The 25,305-nt window shown below is 48.8% G+C and overlaps 1 protein-coding gene across 3 annotated transcripts in view; it reads right to left on the reverse strand.

The window, feature by feature from the left end:
• CDC27 (cell division cycle 27) overlaps positions 1-25,305 on the reverse strand; it is an 84,838-nt gene that overhangs the window by 44,348 nt on the left and 15,185 nt on the right. For 2 of the 3 annotated variants that reach the window (XM_069751314.1, XM_069751313.1), the window contains exons 3-9: positions 24,800-24,947; positions 22,802-22,927; positions 22,240-22,337; positions 21,829-21,986; positions 12,328-12,539; positions 12,128-12,239; positions 5,871-5,986 (exon numbers count right to left, since the gene is read on the reverse strand). In XM_069751314.1, coding sequence (XP_069607415.1) covers positions 5,871-5,986; positions 12,128-12,239; positions 12,328-12,539; positions 21,829-21,986; positions 22,240-22,337; positions 22,802-22,927; positions 24,800-24,947 — 970 coding nt within the window. The remainder of the gene's footprint in view (positions 1-5,870; positions 5,987-12,127; positions 12,240-12,327; positions 12,540-21,828; positions 21,987-22,239; positions 22,338-22,801; positions 22,928-24,799; positions 24,948-25,305) is intronic. The other variant, XM_069751315.1, reaches the window with a different exon arrangement.

Here is a 25,305-nt window from a genome sequence, read left to right on the forward strand (position 1 = left end):
CTATGTCGCCTCATTGGGAGACACAGGACCATGGGACGTCCCAAAGCAGTCCCTGGGTGGGAAGCAATGGACGAATATTATGTAGAGAGGCCCATACACTTGGGGCACCGCCGCCTGCAGAACATCTACCCAGGCTCGCGTCTGCTGAGGACTGGGTATGAACTCTGTAGTGTTTAATAAACGTGTGTAGGCTAGTCCAAGTGGCCGCCTTACACACTTGTTGTGCCGAAGCCTGGTGCCGAATGGCCCAGGAGGCCCCTACTGCCCGTGTAGAGTGTGCCGTAATACCGACTGGAAGAGGAGATTTTTTAAGGCTGTAGGCCTCTTGTATGGTGGATTTGATCCATCTGGCAAGGGTAGCTTTGGAAGCTGGCAGACCCTTGTGGCCACCTTCCGGAAGAAGGAAAAGAGAATCAGACCTCCGGAAGGATGCAGTCCTAGACACATATATACACAATGCCCTGACAAGGTCAAGCGTATGCAGAGCCTTCTCCACTCTATGAACCGGGACCGGACAAAGGGAAGGCAGAGAAATTTCCTCATGGAGGTGGAAGTTGGACACAACCTTCGAAAGGAAGGATGGGACCGTACGGAGGACTACCTTGTCCTGGTGAAAAGCCAGAAAGGGCCGTCTGCAGGAGAGTGCTGTCAGTTCAGACACCCTGCGTAGCGAGGTGATTGCTACCAGGAAAACCACCTTCTGGGATAGAAAGCGGAGCAGGACCTCCTTAAGGGGTTCGAAGGGTGGTTCCTGTAATGCTGTCAGGAACAGGTTGAGGTTCCACGTTTCTAGTGGTCGTCTGTAGGGGGGAACCAATCGGGAAACCCACTGAAGTAATGTCCTTACTTGCGGCTTGGTAGCAATGCGCCTTTGAAAAAGCAGTAAGAGGGCTGACACCTGGCTCTTAAGCGAGCCCAGGGACAGCCTGGCCTCCAGACCAGATTGGGGAAAACCAAGTAGTTTGGGGAGGGAATAAGGGAATTGGGTCTGGCCACGAGATTCGCACCAGGTAAAGAAAGCTTTCCAGGTACAGTAATAGATCTTGGCAGAGGCTAGCTTCAGTGCCCTGATCATGGTCCTAATAACGTCCAGCGAGAGCCCTGCCTGGGTTAGGACCCGGCGTCCTCCGCCCAGTGGAGGATGTGTGACACTTCTCGCATCGCCTGGGTGCTGCGGGTCTCCCCTTGGTGGTTCACATATGCCACGGCCGTGGCATTGTCCGACTGTATTCTGATGCGAGAGGCTGTCAGTAAGTGATGGAAGGCCCTCAATGCCAGGAGGATGGCACGAATTTCCAGGATGTTGATGTGCATGGTCGCTTCCACTGGGGACAACTTACCCAGTGGTGTAAGTGCACCACACCCCAACCCGTCACGCTCGCATCGGTGGTCAGAATCTTCCATTGAGCTGTGAGAAAGGATTTCCCCTTTGCTAGCGAGGTTGGCTTGAGCCACCAATGCAGGGACCTCCTGGTTGACAACGTTAGCTGGAACTCCCTGTTGAGAGAAAAGGGATTCCTGTCCCAGGACTTGAGAATGGCTACTTGGAGAGGTCTGAGGTGAAACTGGGCAAATAGGACCGCTTCTATTGCTGCCCCCATCCTGCCGAGGACTCATGGCAAACCGGAGAGATAGAGGGGGTTTACGAACTCCTAGTCGGAGAGCCAGTGCCTTGTCCTTGGGAAGGAGCACTAGACCCCTGGAGGTATTGAATAGCATTCCCAGGAATGTCAGAGACAGACTAGGGGATGGTGATGACTTTTGTAGGTTGACTAACCAGCCCATGCGACTCAGAGTGTCGATTGTGATTGAGACGCTGAGCTCGCAGTCCTAGAAGGTGGGAGCCTTGATGAGTAGATCGTCCAAGTATGGAACGACTACTATGCCTCTGGAGTGCAGGACGTCCATGGTGGCTGCCATGACTTTGGTAAACACTCTGGGAGCTGTGGCGAGTCCGAACGGGAGAGCCACAAACTGGTAGTGGTCCTGGTCGATTGCGAACCTGAGAAATCTCTGATGGGCAGGTGCAATCGGTATATGCAGGTATGCGTCTTGTATGTCTATTGAGGCAAGATATTCTCCTTCTCCATGGACGCAATGATAAACCGAAGGGACTCCATGCAGAAGTTACGAAACCGTACATATTTGTTGAGTTGTTGTAGGTCCAGTATGGGCCGTACGCTGCCTCCTTTCTTGGGGACTACGAAAAGATTGGAGTAGAACCCTTGGAAGCGCTCGGCCATGGGGACAGGTACTATGACTCCTGCATGAAAAAGCGAGGAGACCGCTTGTTGGAAGGCACGAGCCTTGGCTAGTGGTTTTGGGGGGAAAGAGAGGAAGAATCGGTCCGGTGGGTTGGAGGTGAACTCTATCTTGTATCCGGAAGACACTAGTTCCCTGACCCACCTGTCTTCTGTAATAGTCAGCCAGACTTGATGAAAAATCAAGAGTCGGCTGCCTACGGGTGTGGTGTCTTCCGGAGTCCGTGAGTCATGATGAGGAGAAAGTCTGAGATTTTCCTCCTCTGGGCTTAGACTGGCCTGCTTTTGACTGCCAGGTCTTGCCCGCCCTTTGCGTCGATCGTGAGATGTCCCTGCGTTACGTGCTTGTGCTGGATGCGAGACGGACCAGCCCGTGGAGTTCCGAAAGGATCGGAATGGAGTTTGGTTACGCTTCTTGTAAGTGTGTTTAGGTTTCAGTTGGAGAAGAAAGGTACCCTTACCCCCGATGGTGTTGGATATCATCGTGTCCAACTGTTCACCGAAAAGTCACCCACTGAGGTAGGGAAGGTGCGTGAGGGACTTCTTTGAGGCTGCGTCTGCTTTCCTTTCCTGCAGCCAGAGGATACAGAGGATATTGTGATAGCGTTTGATGCTATCCCCGCTACACCCTTTGCTGAATCCAGTGCTGCATGAAGCATGTAATCTGCTACAACTGCTATTTGAACCACTTGGTCCGACAGCTCAGGAGCGGATGCTTGGAGGCCAGCTTGTACATTTTTGGCCCAGGCTAGAATGGCCTTGGCAGCCCAAACTGAAGAGAACGCGGGAGCCAGGGATGCCCCTGCAGCCTCGAAAATTAAACGAGCCATGCGTTCTACCTGCCGGTCTGCTGCGTCCCTGAGGGTTGAGCTATCTTGCAGTGAAAGGCGGGTATGTGCTGCTAGTCTAGAAACTGGGGGGGTCCACTTCGGGTGGATCTGTCCACTCCTTGGTGTTCTTCTGCGGGAAGGGGTACCTTGCCTCCAGATATTTGCGATTAGCAAATTTTTTCTCAGGCTGTGAGAGCTGCTTTTTAAGGATCGCCTCTAAACTCTGGGTGGTTAGAGAAAACTTTAGGCGGCTTCAGAGGTCCTTCAAAGGAAATCTTGTGTTCTGGGGCCTCTGGTGGCAGATCAGAAATGTCCAGCACCCGATGAATGGAAGAGATTATGTCCTCAACTAGCACTGTATGTCACAGATGCCTTCCGAATCATGTGTATCACTGAGGCGTCCCCTGCTGGGTGAGCTGGGGCGGAGGCCTTCTCTGGTCGGGGATTGCGGAGATCTGCATTGTCTGCCCCTGGAAGGGGACGGTCTAGATAACCTGGAACTACGGTGTCTCCCTAGAAGGGGATGACTGTGTGCTATGGGATGACGCAGATGGACTTGCGCTTGCGTCCTGACCTAGACGTAGATGTGCCAGGGTCGTCCTGTTCCTGAGTCAAGCTCTCCCTTTGCTGGGTAACGGTCATAGCCGAAGCATGACTCTGCAGAGCCTAAAGCAATGTGGAGGTTAGGTTATCTATAGACTGCATCATAGATTGCGACATCTGAGTGACCCATTCCGGCATGGCATTAGACACCGAAGCATTGGCAGGGGCTTCTTGGGGTTCTGACACAGTATTCTGGATGCAGTCCTGGCAGTGCGGATACGTGCTACCGCTGGGGAGAGCGGTCCTGCAGGCTGTGCAGAATGCATAATAGCAGTCCTGCCTGGTTCTCTTGGACCTTGAGCCCGGCATAGTGCACAGAGTGCAGAAGGGCTGGCTATGCAGAGGACCCTACTGCAGAAGAACCTATAGGGGAGCCTTATAGGGAATATGGATTCACAACCAAGTAAAAAACCCAGCTGTGATCTTACCCCACCAGTTTGCCCCTAGGTCAAGCGTCGAAGATCCACAGTCCTGTGCCCCCCGGAGACTGGCTGGCCTGGCCCTGCTGACCAGGAGATGCAGGGTTAATCCTTGTCCTGCAGCAGAAATGGCGGCCGAGAAGAGGAGGAAAGGGGAGAAGAGGAGGAAAGGGGAGAAGGGGGTGTAGAGATGAAAAATGGTGGCAGAGCTGTGTAAAAAACGCGCCTTTTCTGTCTCGATCCGCCCTCTCTATGGCACTGTAGAGTGTCATATTGGTTATCCGGGGGGCGGGCCGGGGGGGGGGGGGGGAGGGGGGGTGGGTGTTGGTTGGTGGTGGCGAAGAGGAGGCGGGGGCTTCAGCTAGGCCGAAGCCGCTGCCTAAATTCGATGCCTGATGCCCAGAAAAGCTTCAGGCCGGCGCGAAAGTCCGGGAGGGGGTCGGATCTGAACCGGACCCCCCCCCCCACGGATTTAAAGGCAGGATAGTGGTGGGGCTATAAGCGGAAGGGGGGCCCTGTGAGGGGTCCCCCTGAGGCACTATAGAGCTGGTGCTGCCGCAGAGACTGGGGTGCAGGGAGCCCTGTGTCTCTATTGTGCCATGCCTGCCTGCACTCCCCCCAGCCCCGACAGGAGCCCGCAGCTGGGCTGGGGTCCCTGCATGCAGCCAGTGTGCTGGCCCATGCTGCTGGGAGCTGCAGAGTGCTGCCTGTACAGGCCCTACCTAAGGTGTCTCAACCTAATGCCCCCAGAGGGGGATTAGGGGGGGGGGGGGTGCTGCTGTCACCATCAGGGGGCTTTATCCTCGCTTCGACCTCAACCCAGAAACCAAAAGGAATTGGGGAAGGAGGGGGGGGGGGGGGGGTCTCGACTTCGAACCAGCACCCAAGGGACTGGGGAAGTAGCGACATGGGGAACAGCCATCTCGACTTCAACCGGGCACCCCGTAATAGGGGGCCAAGGAAGGAGCCATGCCGAGAGTCTCACAGGAGACCCACTTTTCTTCATCTGTAATCCCGTCAGAAAAAACGGATTAAAAAAAAAGTTTCAGGTGTGCCTCCTATGCGATACTAAGCAAAAACTGGAGAAGGCTGACGCCATCCAGGGGTGTATACTGCAGAGGAGGAGCCACGGTTAATCTTTTTCAGATTATGCATAGTGTAGCCTCCTAGTGGACAGCAGCATAACCCCCATGGTCCTGTGTCCCCCAATGAGGCGACAGAGTAAGTAAAACCTTGGTTTCATCCTGTGACTTGCAGTGTGAAGGACAGCGTCCCAATACTAGATGTGCCCTCCTCCACTGATACCAAGGTTAGTTAAACTGATTGTCTCAGTGTCCAGAAGCAAGAATAGCCTTCATAGAAGGAGATCAATTTGTTCTTAGTCTCCACACCTTCACCCTTTGGTATTATTCAGTCCCCAATAAAATTTTGTTTTATATTAAACACATATATTGCAAAATGTCCTAAATATGTTTTACTTTCCTGAACAATGCAATTTGAAAAGAATATCCATGGTGCCACTTTGCCACAGCTGAAGCTGGTGCTGGCCATGACAACTGACCAGCAGGGTAATATTGGACTTTCCAGCAATACTGTAATTTTCAGCATAAGCTAGTAGCAGCCTGGACTATGGAGGGGGGGGGGGGAAGGGGATCTCCGGACCCTTCAGCAACATTGATTCATCGTAAAACACTGGAGACAAACAGAACATAAAGCTAAGGGTGAGCTTACATTTTCTCTGGTGATAATAATCATACCTAGTTTGGGGTCCAGAACCCTGAGTCTGAACAAGAAGCACAGGGGTCATGTCCCGGCTGTTACCGCTCTGTGAGAACACGGACTTTGTTCCTGCTTGGCTGATTCTGGCAACGGACTGCAAGGAAATGTAGGAATGAGCATTTACACAAAAACAGGATTTTTGGTTGCTTACCGTAAAATCTGTTTCTTGGAGCCTCCATTGGGGGACACAGGAACCATGGGTGTATGCTGCTGCCACTAGGAGGATGACACTATGCAAATAAAAGTTAGCTCCTCCTCTACAGTGTACACCCCACCGACTGGCATTATGCACTTCAGTTAGTGAGAAAGCAGGAGGAGAAAAATAATAAGGTTGAAACAAATCCACAAACATGAGAACTGTAAACCTGAGAACAGTCATAGAACACAGAACAACCGAAATTGAATAACATGGGAGGGTGCTGTGTCCCCCAATGGAGGCTCCAAGAAACAGATTTTACGGTAAGCAACCAAAAATCCTGTTTTCTCTATCGCCTCTCATTGGGGGACACAGGAACCATGGGACGTCCCAAAGCAGTCCCTGGGGAGGGAAAACAGACTTCCATCAGGTCAGAGGACTCACCCACTGCCGCCTGCAGGATCTGCCTAAGCTGGCTACCGCCGAAGCATAGGTATGGATCTTGTAAAATTTGGCGAACGTGTGGATGGAAGACCAAGTTGCCGCATTGCAAAGCCGTAGGGCGGAAGCCCTGTGGTGCCCCGCTCGGGAGGCGCTGACTGCCCGGGTAGAGTGAGCCTCCAACCCAGGAGGGACACTCTGTTCTTGACCCGGTAAGCCTCCAAAATTGCCGTTCTGATCCAGCGAGCAATAGTCGCCTTGTAAGCAGGCATGCCTCTACGCGTGCCATCAGGAATGACGAAAAGAGAATCAGTCTTCCGGAAAGCGGCCGTTCTAGCCAGGTAGATCCTCACTGCCCTGACGAGGTCCAGCTTGTTCAACGATCGCTCCAGAGGATGAGTCGAAGCTGTACCAAAGGAAGGTAGAACGATGTCCTCGTTGAGGTGGAAGGTAGAAACCACCTTAGGAAGGAAGGAAGGAAGGCGGAAGCCTGAGGACCACCTTGTCTTGGTGAATGACCAAGAACAGAGGTCGGCAAGCGAGGGTCGCCAACCCGGAAACGCAGCGGATAGAAGTGATGGCCACAAGAAAGGCCACCTTCCAAGATAGAACTGACAGGGAAAACTCCCTGAGAGGCACAAAGGGGGGAACCCCCCATAACGTCCGGCACAGGATTTAAATCCCATGAATCCACAGGGGCCCTGTACCGAGGGACAGCATGGGCTACTCCTTGAAGGAAGGTCTTAACCTGTGGCCGAGAAGATAACGTCTTATGAAAAAAGGATAGAGAGCGCAGAAACCTGGTCCTTTAGGGAACTAAGAGCAAGGCCCAAATCCAGTCCGCCTGAAGGAAGGCCAAAACGGAGGGCAGGGAAAAGAACATAGGAGAAACGCGATTGGACTCGTACCAACGGAAGTAAGCCTTCCAGGTACGATAGTAGATCCTAGAAGACAAAGGTTTTCGAGCCTGGATCATGGTGAGAAAGGCCAGACGCTCTTAGAACTACAGTCTCAACAGCCACGCCGTCAAATCGAGTGACCGAGAAATCGGGTGGCAGATCAGACTCTGGGACAGCAGATCGGGTCTGTCTGGAAGGCGCTAGGGGGCGTCCGCGAGGAGATTGACGATCTCCGCAAACCAAGCTCTCCTGGCCCAATTCGGGGCAATCAGAATGACCGGGAAGCAAGGGAAGGGATGGGAACAGATGCGGGAGCTCGAACTGTGAATGGCCAGAGCGTAGATGCCCACTGCGAGAGGGTCGCGAGATCTGGAGACGAACCAAAAGGAACCTTCCAGTTCCTTCGGGATGCAGAGAGGTCCACGTCCGGAGTCCCCCATCAAAGAAAAATCTGATGGAAGACCTCCTGATGCAAGGACCATTACCCTGCCTCGAGACCCTCGCGGCAGCGGAAGTCGGCAGCCCAATTGTCCATGCCGGTGATATGCACCGCGGATATCACCGGAACCGTTGCCTCTGCCCAGAGGAGGATCTTGGATACCTCGGCCAAGGAGCTCCGAGTCCCCCCTTTTATGGTTGACATATGCCACCACCGTGGCATTGTCCATCTGGATTTGGATAGGTAGACCCCTGAGAATCCTTTCCCAGAGACGAGGGTAGAGAAAGATGGCCCGAAGCTCGAGGACGTTGAATCGCGGAGGAGACTCCTGCGCCGACCAACGACCCCGAACAGTCAGGTGGCGAAACACCGCGCCCCAGCCGAGCAGGCTGGCGTCCGTTGTCACCACCTGCCAGAGAACTGGAAGGAAGGATATGCCCTGGGAGATGAGAGGTAACGTCAGCCACCAGTTGAGGGACCGTTTGACTCGGGGAGAGTCGGATCGGACGATCCAGAGACAAGACAGCCCTGTCCCACTGTGACAGAATGGCCTGCTAAAGAAGTCGAGAGCGAAATTGGGCAAAGGGAATCGCTTCCAATGTCGCTACCATCCTCCCCAGAACCTTCATGGCCGATCAGAAGCAGGGAAGCCGAGGACCCTAAAGCAAGCATATGTCCCGACGAAGGATGGATCTCTTGTCCTCGGGAAGGAAGACTTTGGTCTGACGAGTGTCGAGGAGCATGCCCAGAAAAAACGAGGCGCTGGGAAGAAACAAGACAGGATTTCTTCTAGTTGACAAGCCACCCGAAGCAGACTAGGGTATAGAGGACGATGGACAGGCTCTGGTGAGCCTGAGAAAAAGGGACGGAGCCTTGAAGAGGATGTCGCCAAGGTACGGAAAAAATAAGACCCCTGAACCTCAAGATGGCTATCAGCACCGCCATGGTCTTCATGCAAACCCTGGAAGCGGTTGCGAGACCTAACGGCAGAGTGAAGAACTGAAAATGGTCCTGGAGCACCGCAAAGAGCAGGAATCGGTGATGTCCCGGGAAAATCGGAACATGGAGGTAGGCGTCCTGAATTTCTATGGAACACATAAGTTCTCGAGCCTCCATGGAAGCAATTACTGAATGACAGGATTCCATCCTGAAGTGTCTCAGACGAACTCTCCAGTTCAGCAATTTGAGATCCAAAGTGGGACGAAACTTTTTTTTTTTGTACGACAAAAGATTATAATAGAGACCAGTGAAACGAACTCTATTTTGTATCCCGAGGATACAACTTCCCTGACCCATGAGTCCTCTACTGAGGAGATTCAGACGTCCCTGAAGAAGAGGAGAAAGTCGCCAAGCCTAGGAAGTAGGCTGGGGTCTTGCTGTGAGACATGCAGAGGTGGATCCTCCAGTCCTAGATCTGGAGGATCTACCCTGGGAGTAGCGAGAGCGCCAGGAAGGAGTGGGTCTAAAGGAAACCGTCTTCTATTCTTGGCGTGCCTGTGGCCTCTGTTGCTGCGGGGGGAAAGGAGTTTGACGCCACGAAGCGACGAAAAGGCCGAAAGGACCAAAATTGCCGTCTAGGAGGAGGGCGACGAGGTGTAGACTTGTGCCCCCAGTAGCATCCTTAATGATTTGGTCCAGCTTAGAACCAAAGAGACGTGAACCCTGAAAAGGCAGGCTGGTAAGGGACTTTTTGAAGACAAATCCGCCTGCCAGACCTTGAGCCAAACGGACCGACGGATGGCAACGGCATTGCTGGACACCTGAGCCGCAAAAGACGTGGCATTCAGGAAAGCGGAGACCAAGTATTCACCCGCATGAGAAAACTGGTTGGCAAGCTCCGCCAGCTGTCCAGGTGGGGCCCCGTCCAGAATGCTCTGACGGAGTTGAGTGACCTATTTGGATATGGATTTTGAAACCCAAGTGTAAGCAATGGCCGGGCAAAAATAGACGCAACCGTTTCGAAGGTTGACTTCGCAAAGGAATCTATGACTCTATAGTTAGAATCTTTCAGAGATGCTCCGCCAGATAGCGGAAGGACCGTGTTGGAGGACAGAGTCCAATTAGCAGTGAGCTCCAGAGAAAAGGGATATAAAAACGCCAAGGCGCTTTCCTCTCTGAAAGCGACTGGTCGAATTCTCTTTTTCTCTCGTCAGGAAATCCTCGAATTCAGGGTGAGAAGCAAAGACCTTGGAAGGTGGCTTCGACCATCTAAACGAAACCGCCTGATCCGCGCGTTCCGTAGAGGAATCTTTGATGCCACAGGTCTGGTTGATTACTCCAATGAGGCTCTGAACCATATCACTCATGTTAGCGATTTGGTCAGAAAGCAGCTCCAAAACGTCCCTCTGAATGTGCGTCTGAGAACACCTCGCCTGATTCAAGGGAGAGGACCGGGAAGAAACTGACCGCTGAAATGGGCCGTGAGGCAAGATGGAACGGGAAGAGGAGTCGGAACGGCGCTCCCGTATGGACCCCTTTAAGGCCTATCCTGTAGGTTCAGACAGGGCTACCTGTGACCCGCTGGCTACCGCGGAGGTCTGCAAGGGCAACCTATGAAGAACGGACACCGGGTCTGGGAAACCCTGGTGAGATCCGCCACAGATTGAGACAGAGAGGAAGCCCACCCTGGGATAGGGTCCTCACTCTCACTCGGGGCAGAGGGGGGGGGGGAGCCCTGAACGATGTGGGGTCGCTGCAGTCCTGACAGGTGGGAGAGGACTGACCTAAGGGGAACCTGCCCTTTCAGGAGAGCACAAAAGGTATCTGACTAAAGCAGAGGCAGGGTATGGATCTGCAGTGCAGAGCTACTCACGGCAGATGTCCTGTGGATAGCTTCGGCTGTAGAGGATGGAGGAGGTCGTCAGGGAAGGCAGGTCCTGTAAGAAATCACCGCTGGGTCCACACGCCGGGAGTGGCGACTGTACAGCAGTGCAAAAAAACGTGTGCCTACCATCCTCCTGCTGAAAAGGAGGGCGCAAAGGTCAGTCCCCGCTCTCTTAAGTCCGCCGCACAAGCCAAGAAGCGCCGAAAGCAGTCTGTGCTGAGGCCAAGAGGAGTGGGCGGGGCTAAGCGCCGGAGAGAAGAGGGGGGAAGACGCGGGAGAAAAGCCCGGAAAGAGGACGGGGGTGGAGCCATAACGCCGCACTAGGCCCCGACAGAAGCCGGGGCCTAAATTAGCCCCCGGTGGCCGGCGGGAATGGAAGCCGCAGCGTGGAGGCCCCGCAAGGCTAGCCCACCCGTTGGAGAGAGCAGGGGGGCAGAGGCACTGTGCCGCGGTCTGTGCCGAGGCCAGGAGGAGTGGGCGGGGCTAAGCGCCGGAGAGAAGAAGGGGGGAAGACGCGGGAGAAAGGCCCGCCGAAAAGAGGATGGGGCGGAGCCATAACACCGCACCAGGCCCCGACAGAAGCCGGGGCCTAAATTAGCCCCCGGAGGCCGGCGGAAAGGGTCCAGACTAGGCCCCGACCGAAGCCGGGGCCTGGATTAGAGCCTGGAGACCGCCGTGGGGGAGAGACGGCGTGGAGACCTTACAAGGCCCCGGCGCTACCGCCGCAATGAACCCCCTCCCTGGTGGACCCATACGCCGCACAAGGGAAGCTGAAGAGAGATCCAGGGTGAGGTAAGAGCCCTGGACCCCCAAACTGTGGGACACAGTGCCTTCCCCATAAAACAACCCCCGAGCCCCACTCTTAGATTGCTAGACAGGGGAGAAAATACTCACCTTTCTTGATCTGTATACTTACCCCCTTGAATGATCTGGGATGGGATGGGGAAAATACTCACCTCAAACATCCCACGCCGTTACTAACCTGAAGAAGAATGAGACGTCCAGGAGCTGATGGACGTCCTCGTCTCCGCAAACGACAGGCTCTGGTGGGCGAGTGGGTGGGGTATTGAGCCAGGACCGGACTTCTGAGCACGCTTGTGTGCTAGGATCTTGGTCCTGGAGAGGGATCTATGAGGATACGGGGTGGCAGTACACGCCGTACTCATAGTCCGTATTGTGGGACTACAGGTGTGACTGTTCACCCTGTATCCCTCCAGAAAAAACCTGAAAGAAAACGACGCACATTGAGGTAGATAAGGGTCTAATGAAAGACCCGTGTCCACCTCCTACTGACACCAAGCTAAACTGAAGTGCATAATGCCAGTCGGTGGGGTGTACACTGCAGAGGAGGAGCTAACTTTTTTTATTTGCATAGTGTCAGCCTCCTAGTGGCAGCAGCATACACCCATGGTTCCTGTGTCCCCCAATGAGAGGCGATAGAGAAAGAGCAAGAATTACATAATAAGGTACAATTTATATTTAGATGCAATACAAACCTTTTTAGCAGAAGTTCCAGAAGATGGCACATCAAGGACGCAGGAGGAATTATACGTTTGTAAGTATGACCCATCACCTGGGCTAGGGGTTTCTAGTGGTAAAATTCCAAAACTGGCAAGATAATAGAATTATAAAGTCAGCAGGTAGTATAGAATACACTATAGGTGAAAGCAAGCTAAAAAAGACAAAAACAATTTACCTGGGTGTGAGCGGGCTCAAAGCTGTTGGCCCCCCTAACAGGCTGCGCCCACTCTTTGGTTTGTTCTGAGCCTGTTTCACCAAGATAGAGGAACCGGTCCCCAAAGGTAATAAGTCTGGGGAGATAACTGCAGGGTCTATGTAGGACATCGAGGAGTCCGAGTTCAAGGAGTATTTTACATTGGAGGATTCCAGATTTAATCTATTAAGTTCCTTTAAGAGACAGAAATATGGCAATTATTTAAAGAGATTGTCTGGTCCACACTATGTGACTGCAGACTTCTGAACCCTTACAGTGCACACACTGCATGCTGTCAAAATTCTCTGGTATTGTTGCTCTATACGTACAGTTGTGTGAAAAAGTGTTTTCTCCCTTCCCGATTTCCTAGTCTTTTGCACGTTTGTCAGACTTAAATGTTTCAGTTCACCAAACAAGTTTAAAATATTGGACAAAGATGACACAAGTAAACACAAAATGCAGTTTTTAAAGTGAACCTGTCAGCAGGATTGTGCACAGTAATCTACAGTGTCAGGTCAGCACAGTTATACTGATTAAAATGATACCTTGGGTGATGAAATCCCTCTTGTGGTTGTTTAATCTTTATTTTCAGTTTTGGGTTAATGATATGCTTGTGCTTCGGGGTGGCCTCTGGGGGCCTTTTGTGTGTTTCTCTGCGTAGGTATTCATCTGTATGGCTTGTGACAGGTCACTGATCCCTCAGTGACCTGCCCCCTATTTATTATATAAAGCGACCTGTCAGAAGCCATACAGATGAATACCTAAACAGAGCAACACAGAAAAGTCCCCCACAGGCCAGAGCAGAGCAACACAAAGTCCCCCACAGGCCACCCCAGAGCACAAGCATAAAAATCCCCTTCTGCAGACAGGCAGCCATACTGGTGAATACCAAATCAGAGCACCACATGAAGTTCACCTCTGAATGGCTTAAGAAAAACAAAATGAAGACTTTGGAGTGGCCTAGTCAAAGTCCTGACCTTAATCCGATTGAAATGCTGTGGCATGACTTTAAAAAGGCGGTTCATGCTCGTAAGCCCTCCAATATGGCTACATTACAATTCCCAGAATTAAAAGTTATCCCCTGGAATCCCCAGCGACCCAGAGAATGGGACTGTGAGACCTAAGAAAAAGCACACCAACCATTGATTTGAGGCAGTGCCCCTGCTCTTTGGATCATGTGCCCCATTCATAGGATAGTTGTGTGTTCCACCAGTTGAAGCTTCAGAGATCAGGAAGTTAAGGATATGGAATCATTTTAATCTCAGGTCAAGTTGAGAAAATTTGATCGGGTCCCTTATTTGGCAAACTATAGCGCTTGCCGAATAAGCTGTAGAGGGAACCCGGATTGCTCCGGCTGATCAGCTGTCCAGTGCCACAGCTGCATGTGTCGTGGCTGTGTCATGGTCACAGCACATGCATGGAGAGCCCAACACACAGGCGTCAAATGCATGTGCTATGACCGTGACACAGCCGCGACACATGCAGCTGTGGCGCCGGACAGCTGACCAGTCGGTGCGCTCCATGTATCCGGGTTTCCTCTGCAGCTTATTCGGCAAGCGCATTAGGTTGCCGAATAAACAAGGACCCAATCAAATTCGCTCAACTCTAATCTCTAGGAATAACCCCTTTAAATCACAAAAATATCCAGACGGAACAATCCACAACTAAATACATCAGCAGTATTTCAAGAGGGGTACCACAAGGCTCTGTCCTGGCCCAAGTGTTGTTCAACATTTTTATAAATAATTTTGATAAGGTAACCGAAGGTAAACTAATCAAATTTGCAGACGATGCAAAGCTAGGAGGGATAGCTAACACTAGAGAAGTCTGAGAAAGGATTTTGAAGGATCTAGAGAAGCTTGAACAATGGGCACAGACTAATAGAATGGTATTCAACAGGGAGAAATGCAAGATTCTACATCTGGGCAAGAAAAACGAAAATTTCATCTACAGAATGGGAAGAACTAAGCAACAGCAGATGTGAAAAAAAAGACTTTGGCATATGAATAGATCACAGACTGCACGAATCAGTGTGATGCAACAGCAAAAAAAAAAAAAAAGAGGAGACTTAATAGTGGTCTATAAATATCTGAAGGGATGTCACAGTGTAGAGGGATCATAACTATTTGCACATAACACGAGGAGCAATGGAATGAAACTGAAATGGAGAAGATGCATATTAGAAAGAAGTTTCTGACAGTGAGGGTGATCAATAAGTGGAACAGGCTGCCATGAGAGGTGACAAGTTCTCCGTCAGAGGAAATCTTCACACAGAGGCTGGAGAGATCTGTCTGAGATGGTTTAGTGAATCCTGTCCTCCAAGTATTTTTTAGTGCTCAGAGATTTTGTTTTTTTCGCGTCAGCTGAATGATTTACAGATACTAGCCAGCTTAATTACATGTGGGGATTCCCTAGCAACCAGGCAACCCACACATGTACTTATGCTGGCTAAAAGCTGTAAATCATTCATCTGAAGCAATGAAAACTAAATCTCCTAGCACTAAAAAATACTCGGAGGAGCCCTGAGCATGCTCGGGAAATCTCGAGTAACGAGTCTATTCGCTCATCACTAAAGATGAGCGAGCATGCTCGGATAAGGTGTTATCCGAGCGTGCTCGAGTTCCAATCAAGTATTTTCGGTGTGCTGAAAAAAAATATGGTTGAGTCCCCGTGTTTGCATGTCTTGAGGCTGTTCGACAGCCGCGACATGCAGAGATTGCCTAGCAGTATAAAGCGCTTTCCTGTTCTGCTAATATACAGTATACAATGTATTACAGTAGCTTACTGAGGATTGCCTAGATTGGATACAGTTGCACTAATTTCTCAACAGGTTTTCAGTCTCAAAGTAAATAAGCAGCTTTCTTATTCACCGACAGCAAACAGAACTTGAAAACAGAGGAACACTAAAGCAGTAGGACAACTTGCAATTATACTAGATTTAAACGTTCATGTATATAGAAGCCCTATAGTGCAGACTTTTTTTTTCCATTTTTTTTTTTTTTTTTTTAAGCAGATCCCATCCAAAAATAAAATAAAAAGCCACAAAAATGGCTTAAGCAAGAGTATGTACACACAACGCCTTTTTCAGGCAAAGTTTTGGCAAAAAAATCGTAGTTACTTACCGATAACGGTATTTCTCTGATCCCATGATGGCACCACGGAGAGAGGGGTCCGCCCCCAGAGACAGGAAACCTACAGGTGAAAAAGGGCGTACCTCTCTCCCACATCAGTTGGTTTGCAGAGCCTTATACAGAACTTCAGCTGCAACTCAATATTTGCACAAATTAAACTTAAAGGGACACTGTCACCTGAATTTGGAGGGAACCATCTTCAGCCATGGAGGCGGGGTTTTGGGGTTTTTGATTCACCCTTTCCTTACCCGCCGGCTGCATGCTGGCTGCAATATTGGATTGAAGTTCATTTTCTGTCCTCCGTAGTACACGCCTGTATAAGGCAATCTTACCTTATACAGGCGTGTACTATGGAGGACAGAGAATGAACTTCAATCCAATATTGCAGCCAGCATGCAGCCAGCGGGTAAGGAAAGGGTGAATCAAAAACCCCAAAACCCCGCCTCCATGGCTGAAGATTGTTCCCTCCAAATCCAGGTGACAGTGTCCCTTTAACCAATTTAACTTAACAGAGGCACCGTGACTAAAGCGAATCACTAATACATTATAATGTGCACACCTGTGTGTGAAAAGGGAGGGAATATACGGGTGCCATCATGGGATCAGAGAAATACCGTTATCGGTAAGTAACTACGATTTTCTCTTTCCCCCATGATGGCACCACGGAGAGATTTGCATAGATTTTAACTCTTAGGGAGGGACCACTGCCTCTAGAACCCTTCGCCCAAAGGTGAGATCAGAGGAGGTCAAGTCTAAACGGTAATGTTTGAAAAATGTAGACTGGGAAGACCAAGTGGCAGCTCTACATATCTGTTGTATTGAAGCGCCAGCTCTCTCCGCCCAGGATGATGCCACTGGATCAACATGTTAGGGCATGTTAGGTTAGGCTATGGGTTGAACTAGATGGACTTATAGTCTTCCTTCAACCTTAATAACTATGTAACTATGTAACTGCTCTGGTAGAATGAGCTTTTATATTCTCCGGGATGGCTGTCCCACAGGATGAGTAGGATAGGGCGATGGAGTCTCTTATCCATCTCGCTAACGTGGCTTTCAATGCTTTCTGTCCCTTCCTTGGACCCTGGAAGCAGACAAAAAGAGCCCTATCCTTCCTGCACTCCCTAGTGGCTGATAGATATTGGACCAGACACCTTTTTACGTCTAGGGTATGCAATGTTTCCCCCCCCCTCATTTTTGGGGCTGGGACAAAAGGAGGGCAAAGAGATCTCTTGAGTTCTATGAAATTGTGACGCGATTTTAGGGAGGTAAGCCGGGTCAGTTTTAAGAATGACTCTGTCTTCGAGTATCTGAGTAAAGGGTGGGCATGCAGATAACGCTTGTATATCGCTAACGCGGCGGGCCGAGGTTAGGGCCACCAGGAGCGTGGTTTTTAAAGATAAGATCTTTAAAGGAGCGTCTGCCAGGGGCTCAAAGGGAGGTTTGGTTAGAGCATTTAGAACAAGGTTTAGATCCCATGGAGGAGTAGTATGGAGAGGAATAGGCCTGGACCTACTTGAGGCTCTAATGAATCTCATGATCCAGCGGTTTCTGGCTAGATCACGGTTGTACAAAGTTCCCAAGGCTGCTACCTGAACCTTTAGAGTGCTTGTAGCTAGATCTTTTTCCAATCCCTTCTGCAGGAACGCAAGGATTTTCTCTATTGGGGTTTCCCCGGATGGGTCTGCGCCGGATACTGACATAAATTTTTTCCACACTTTCCCATATATTTTGGTGGTTACGAGTTTTCTACTCTGTAATAGGGTGGATACTAGATTGTGGGAGAAGCCTTTATCGCTTTGTAGCTTCCTTTCAAAAGCCAAGCTGTCATGTGAAGATTCTTTACATTGGGGTGAAACACCGGACCCTGGGATAAAAGTTTCGGAGTGTCTGGTAGAACCCAAGAGTTTGATATGGACATTTTTCTTAGCCAAGAAAACCATATTCTGCGGGGCCAGAATGGAGCTATTACTATCACTGTTACTCCGTCCTCCCAAATTTTCCACAGCACTAAGGGAATGAGGGATATCGGAGGGAACGCGTAGGCGAGGCGATAGTTCCAGGGAATTGTAAAGGCGTCTAGAGCTACTGGCCATATCCCCCCCCCCCCCGGGGGTCGATTGAGCAGAATGTTTTTACTTTCTGGTTTTGACTGCTCGCAAATAGATCTATTTCTGACTGTCCCCAAAAGTTTTACGATCTGGTTGAATACCGATTGTTTTAGCTCCCACTCCCTCTGTTTTAAGCATGTCCTGCTCAAGAAGTCTGCAGTTTGGTTTTCTGAGCCTTTTATGTGGAGAGCTGTCAAGGACTTCAGATTGTGTTCTGCTATGTGGAAGATGGATTGGGTTACCTCCATTAATGCTCGAGACCTGGTGCCCCCTTGGTGGTTTAGGTATGCTACCACTACCTGGTTGTCCGAAAAGATTTTTACGTGATGGGAGTGAAGGAGTTTTAGAAAGTGCGTTAGGGCCAATTTTAACGCTAACAGTTCTTTCATGTTTGAAGAGACTAGCTCTTGATTTTTGCTCCAATTCCCCTGTGCCACTTGATCGTCTATATGTGCTCCCCACCCCCAGGGGCTTGCATCCGTCGTTAGGATTTTTTCCGTCGGTAGTGCCCAAGGAACCCCCTTGGTTAAATTCACTGGGTCTGCCCACCATACTAGGGAGTGTATCGTGCTTGACGAGATACTTAATTGCCCGTCTAAATTTCCACGCAGAGATATGCTTGAATCTAAAGTTTCCCATTGTAGGTCCCGGGTACGACATTGTGCCCGGTTTCTTCCATTCTCTCTTATTAGAGAGTGAATTTTGTCATTTATTGGGAATGCTCTTTTCTTTTGTTCCAAACCACTGAACATTATATCCTGCGCCATTTTTTAGGGCGTTCATCTACCAGACCCATTGTTGTCTTGACGGCTTTTATGAGAGCGTCTGTCTCTTCGATAGGGAAGCAACTGCGTCTCCCTTCTGAGGATAGCGAAGAGGTCTCGGAGGCTGATGAATCACTAGAATCAGATATTTCGCTTTCTGACTCGTCCACACTGGATTCAGGGGACCTGTGACTTGATTTGCGTTTTTTCTTTGAGGTCTTAATGCCTTTGAGGGCACTCTCAACCTGGCTCTTTATTAATGACTTTAGGTCTGAGGCAAACGCCGGGGATTCTTCCTGAATCGTTTTCTCTATACAAGTGATGCATAGCTTTTTCTCCCATGAGGAAGGTAGCTCTTCTGAGCATATAGCACATACTCTGTGCTTTGATTTGTCTGCACATTTTCTTCCCTAGAAGAAAGAGTAACCCCGTATTAAATTCAGCACTTTCACGTAGATCATTCACCCTCCTGTGGATAAGAGATACCGTCTCAGGCCTGCGGACTATATCCACCGCTGGATTAGTCACCGGTCGCGTGGTTTCGTAGAAACTCGGCTGCGTTGTGACCCTGAGCGTCCACTGCTGCTGCGCTATTGAGAGGAAGTGTTTCCCTTGCACTGATGCTGCTGTACCTGCGCTTGCTCAGGAGATAACTGTATAATCTCCTGCGCATCCTGCTGCTCCTGGTCGCTCATAGTGGCCTCCGCACTGTGTTTAGTGCAAAGGAGGTTTGAGTTATCCACGTTTTCCCGCCTGGAAGCGCCCCTTTAATACCTTGTGCCGACGGTGGAACTGGTGATCTGCGCATGCGCACCGCTCAATCACATAAGGGAAGATATAAGCGGGGTTGCGCCCACGTCTCCCAGCGTTCTGCCTACCGGCACCTGCCCACACGCCGGCGTTTCAGCGGTCCCACGTGTCCAGCGCTCCAGATACCGGCTCTTCTGCGCCTGGGACCCCATGGAATGGTAGCCGCCGCTACCCCCATGCACTGCTGTGCAGCGGTACGGAGACTATGTCGGTGACCGCCGCCACCTGCCTCCTTCCTCCCCTTTTTTTTTTCCTGGGGAAGGCAGACTTGATCCTCTTCACTGCCTCCCCTTCTCACTCACCCATAAGGCCCGCCGACCCCAGCGGTGGTGCTTCAGGGAAGGAAAAAAGGGGGGAGAGAAAAACCGCTCGACCCAGCCGTGACAGGGCGCCCCGTCAGGAACCGACTGGATCAGCCCCTGGTATCCCACGAAGGATCTTCAGGTACGTGCTGTAGGTTCCCTGTCAGGGACAGGAAACCAACTGATGTGGGAGAGAGGTACGCCCTTTTTCACCTGTAGGTTTCCTGTCCCTGGGGGCGGACCCCTCTCTCCGTGGTGCCATCATGGGGGAAAGAGAAAAAGGAGCCTCATTGAATGAACATAATGCACACCAAATATCAAAACCGTTGAACAAAGTGATATGCTCAATCTTTGGGCGGCTTCCATTAGGATCTGCCGATGCTTTATACGTTAGAGCATAAAGTGAAAGAGGACATTGACAGGCCCCGCCACAAGAACCAATGGCGAAGCCATTTCAGGAAAACTCACAGTTTTTCTGAAGCTGTTTCACCTGGAAATAGTCTGTGGCTGCATCGGCAGCTAAACGATGCTGTGTACACGAGGTCCAATTCTTCAAACCTTTTATACTAGGATTCTTGCGTAAAAACCTGAGACTGCACTAACATTTTGTGACACTTGGGTGTTCTTGCGCGATTTTCGAACAACGCCAACAAAGTGCGCGGGATAGGGGTGATGGGTTTGGCAACTGCAACTTTTCAAAAATGAATGTCGAGTGGAGTATGCTACACCACAAATTTTAGTTCAGCTGGTACTGGAGTAGGATTTGTGTTGAGGCGCATATATAGGTGAATGCCCCTTGTCCAACACTCCAGGATAATGAAGAGGCCTACGCCTGACTTCAGCGCACCTCCTCATCAAAACTGGAGTGAATTACAGTGGTCTTGATGAATGGAGAACATAGTGTTTCAAGTGTTACACACTTCTTACTCATCCTTTTTGCGGTTTTTTGTTTGTCCCCCTCTCCCCATGTCAGGTTTAACCCCTTAATGACCGTCATACGTCTTTTAACTGACCTGAGATGTAAGAGACTAGCATCCCCATACAGGTGACAATCCAGCAGCTGTGGGCTGTACACTATAGCTGACAACTTGCTGCATCAGGCACGATCAGTGTTGTCACCGTCCATATCTGTTCAACCCCTTAGAGCAATGTTCCCCAACTCCGGCCCTCAACAGGTCATGTTTTCAGGATTTCCTTAGTATTACACAGGTGATACTTGCATCAGCTGGATGACCAAGAATCCCATCCCCTGTGTAATACTAAGGAAATCCTGAAAACATGACCTGTTGGTGGGTCTTGAGGGCCGGAGTTGGGGAACACTGCCTTAGAGGCTGCTGTCAATAATGACTATATCATATAAATGTGTAAAAGAGTGTGGCTTCTCCCTCTTTATCCCCATCAGCACCCTGAGATCATGATTGTGTGGTCCTGATGTTTGCCATGGCAATTCACGACCAAATAGCGGCCTTAGAGTCTGCTGCTTACAACGGCCTGTTCAAAAGTCAGTGACATTTAGGTGGTAAAAATACACTTTTTAATTCTGTCATGTCACTTTGTATTAATTCCTGAAAATCCCCTGAAGGGTTAATAAACTATGTGATGGCAAATTTTAATATCAGGGGGTGCTGTTTTTTTAAAATGATATCACTTTTGGGGTTTTTCCAATATATAGGACCCATAAAGTCACTTCAGAACATGGATAGGTCCCCTAAAAAAATAATTTTGCAAATTTCCATGAAAAAATGAAAAATTACTGCTACATTTTTAAACATCCTAAAATGCTAATAAAATAACATTTTACAAATGGTGCTGATGTAAAGCAGACAAGTGGGAAATATTATTTATTAATGTTTTGCTGTGGTATGACTATCTGAATTAAAGGGATAATCAAAGTTTGAAAATTGCTAATTTTTTTTACATTTTTGTTAAATTTCTGATATTTTGTTTTAATAAATAAACAAAACATATCAACCCAAGTTTACCATTACCATAAAGTATAATGTGTCACGAAAAAAAAACAATCTAAAAAAAAATCACTGGAATTTGTTGAAGCGTTCCAGAGTTATTATGACAAAAAGTGACACTGGTCAGATTTTTAAAATTTGGCTCCATCACTAAGGGGTTAAAAAGATTCCTGATGAGTGGGGGGTGAAGTGCATGTCACTCGTGATGGAACCTGCTCTTAACTTGCCACGGTCCACTCAAAGTTTGTAAAAAAAAAATTAAGAAAAAACAAAAACAAAACACTTTTCTAAACCTGCTTCAGGAAAAGAAGAAGTTTCAGTTTCAAAAATGCAGTTTGACCTCCAAATACAATCTATTCCATCTCTACATAGCTCTAGATGAGCATTTTTGGTTGAATACTTACTATAGTGTCTTGAGGCGTCTCCATTAATACTGTGTCCGCTTGCCTGTGGGATATAATGTTGTGGTTGTTTACCATTAATGTGCAAGTGTTCGGCAGGCAGCTACTAAAGTTCTGGAGGGAGGTCAGTTTGAAGGTCTGCTCAGGGTCTGGCTTTTCACCTAGAGTACACATCAAAGACATTGGGGTGGAAAAGAAAAAAAAAAGAAAAGAAAAAAAAAAAAAAAAAAAAAAAAGGATGCTCTAAGACTGACCATGAACAGAAAAATTAGAGATGCCAATAATAAGAACTGCAAAGGATGTCAAGACTGACAACACCTGTAAATATTCATTCGGCCTAGCAACCTAGAAAGTAGGCAGCAATCTAGAACTGTGACACAGGCGAGGAGGGAAGACCTCTTCAGCAACGCCTACCTATTTCACATAACGCTTCAAAAGGGGACCACAGGAAAGGATTTAGACTAAGGCTCTTTTGGTAACATTCGGATCCTTTGGCCAAACGATCGGTTTTGCTGTAAAGAGATCAGAGATACAATACAATTAGATGCTAATAAACACATGGTAAATCTGTCTTCTTAGTATATGCTGGTTGTCCACATGGGCGCCACCCATAATTGGTTACCGAGAAAAATCAACACAGACACTTCCATCAATTCTGACAGAACTCCATGTGCTTGTTGCCATTATCCCCATTTAGATGAATTAAGTCAATTTTAATTTGCTGAAACTACTGCAACAAATTTTCTACATGTGAACACACCTCAAAAGGGGCTGTCAGCCATCATCTGCAGGGAGAATGTGGGCCTGGTGTGCAAGCTCACATTAAAGTCAGGGAGCCGGCGTATAATGTACCAGTACATCATATGTCAGCATGGGGGCCCCACTCTACCTACTTAAACACTTAGTTGTTGCACTCGGCACACAAGTATTTTTTTATGCAATACAATTAAGATCCGTGACAGGAGAATCATCTTACCAATATACATGGCCGAGCAGCGACAGTGTAAAGCAGGCAGAGTCTCCAAACTCTGTAACTATCTCCTCCTGGCTCTTTTGCTTATTCAGAACTCCACCAGACAGGATCTGCTCCCCCTCAGCCAGTCTACAAGGGAAGAACAAATTACACCAGACCTTTAAAAATAAGCCTGGAATACAGAGAAAGAGCCAGATATTATAAAAGGTGGTTGACAGCAGTTTACTATGCTCTCACTATTGAGAGCACGTGTGCTTAGTGAAGGCGAGTGTGCATGTGTAGGATGGGTTTAAAAAAAAAAAAACTGTCAGCTGAACGACAGTTTGGATAACTATGTAAAGTATATGGCCACCTTCAGGACAGATCGTTTTTTCTATTGACCTGCATAGAACATCCAAGACTCAAAAGGAACGTTAATGAAAAGGTTGACATGGCTGAGAAAAATGCAAGTCTTGAGGGGGCTTTGAAAAGTGCTTAACACGGTATAAATTGTGAATAAAACTTATTTAGAATTTTGCCTGTCCATTGGAAAGATATTAGCAGTCAAAGTATTTGGATCCTAATGCGTTAGTTCGTTAAGTCCAAGAGGAAGTAATCAGATACCACTGGGGGTTATAATTATAAGCAGGAAGCAGAACTCAAAGGAAAGAAGAACACGCCCCACCACAGCTTAGAGCAGGTTTCTCAGTGTGTGAGATATAACAATAGAGCTCTGATCTCCTGGTCCTAACTCCTGGAGGAGCTGTGCAGCTGAGTTTAGTTGTGCCACATTACAAAGCCTTCTATCAGCTCTACTCCTTTCATAGCATGGTCACCTCTGCTGTGCTGTCCCTACAACCCCCCTCCCCTGACTCATGAAGGCTGGAACAGGAGGTCATCTAAGCTATGATGGGGTCATAGTGTTTCCTTTGAGTGTTCATGCCTGCTTATGATTGGAGGCATGTACATGTGAACCAATGAAAACGATCTGATAACACTAACTTGGACAATGAATATTAACTCCACATAATAGCTCCACAAGAGAGGCGGAAACCCCCTTCAAAAAACGTTTTATTCCGCTCAGCAGCTACTACTATCTTGTGTATCCAGTTCACATTTGAAAAATTTGGCCAAAGGCCTTTTCAAAGGGAATCTGTCACAAGGATTTTTTTTTAACCCCACTTGAGAACAGAATTATGTAAGAGCAGAGATCCTAATTCTAGCGATGTATCACTGACTTTTCTGGTTGCTGCAAATTTTGATAAAATCCCTGTTTTTTCTGCTGCAGATCTACCAGTTTTCTGAATGCTGAGCTCAGTATAAACTCTTCCACACCACTAATCAAAACTACAGCAAGCTGCCTAGTAAGTGACACATCGCTGGAATAAGGTTCTCCGTCTGTACATTTGGCTGTTCTTAGATTAGGTGGTGAACACTTGGTCACAGATTCACTTAAAAAGGGGTAGGGACAGTGATGACAGCGCTGTTTAGGCACAGGGCTTGTGTGGCATAACCACACATGAGCCCCGGGAACACGAGAGCCGCCAATGCGGCAATGACATCAGCACGGGAGGCAAGTATAGGTGTTTTTATTTTCATGGGGGAAAAAAACAGAGTAAGAAGGGGTTGTCCTCCTAGTGGACAACCCCTTTAAGATGACCAGACAATTTATATAGCCATCTCACCATGCATTATCAGATCCTTTGTGGCTGCCAAAAGCCCAGATCCTGGTTTCTGTGGTGATCATGGGAGACAATTAAACCCCAAATTATTTAGTGAATATTGTTAGCTATAAGGTAGGGTCTAGGCCTTCCCGTCAGCGCTGAGCTTTGAGGTCACAGGCATGTGACCCCTTGAAAAACTATATTTTTAATTTCTTCCATTATTTTAATTCATTTACATATTAATACTTTGCCTCTACTGTAAGAGTTCAGGATCCCTTCAATATATTGGATCAGACCTCTATTGTAACATAAGGTCCCTGGATGGCTGTGAGAAGAAGAAACATAGAAGAGCACTCACTTGCTGAGGTCCACGCAGCATTTTGCGAGAAGGTATTTACATTGTGGGGTGGCACAGCTGTGGGTTTTCAGGAGTCGGTAAGCCTTATACGCTTTTCCTGAGCGGTAATAACATGTGGCTAGGAGAAATAATGCCTCTTCTGAATGCACTGCAAGAAAGACAAACGCTCAAGTCAGAAACTGTATCCATACAATATAGCAGCCCAACTGACAGTGTGCTCACTTCCTTTTTACCCTTGGTTTTGGATTTACCTCCCCCTAACCATTGCTGGCATTTATTTGCACATACGAGCACAGACTGGTAAAGGGATTGGACTGGAAGATCCATCTGTTGCATGCAACCTCAGATAACAACTGATGCCTGGGGGCAAAGTAAATCATCATTTTGGGAAACAGCAGCTGAAAATGGTTTGTCCAAAATGAATAGAACCTTTAAGGTCGGGGTCACACTTGCGCAAGTCTCTCGCATCAATACCCAGCACTGCCGCCGGCACTCGGGACTGGAGT

Source organism: Ranitomeya imitator, chromosome 2 (genome assembly GCF_032444005.1).
Source record: "Ranitomeya imitator isolate aRanImi1 chromosome 2, aRanImi1.pri, whole genome shotgun sequence".
Classification (NCBI taxonomy): domain Eukaryota; kingdom Metazoa; phylum Chordata; class Amphibia; order Anura; family Dendrobatidae; genus Ranitomeya; species Ranitomeya imitator.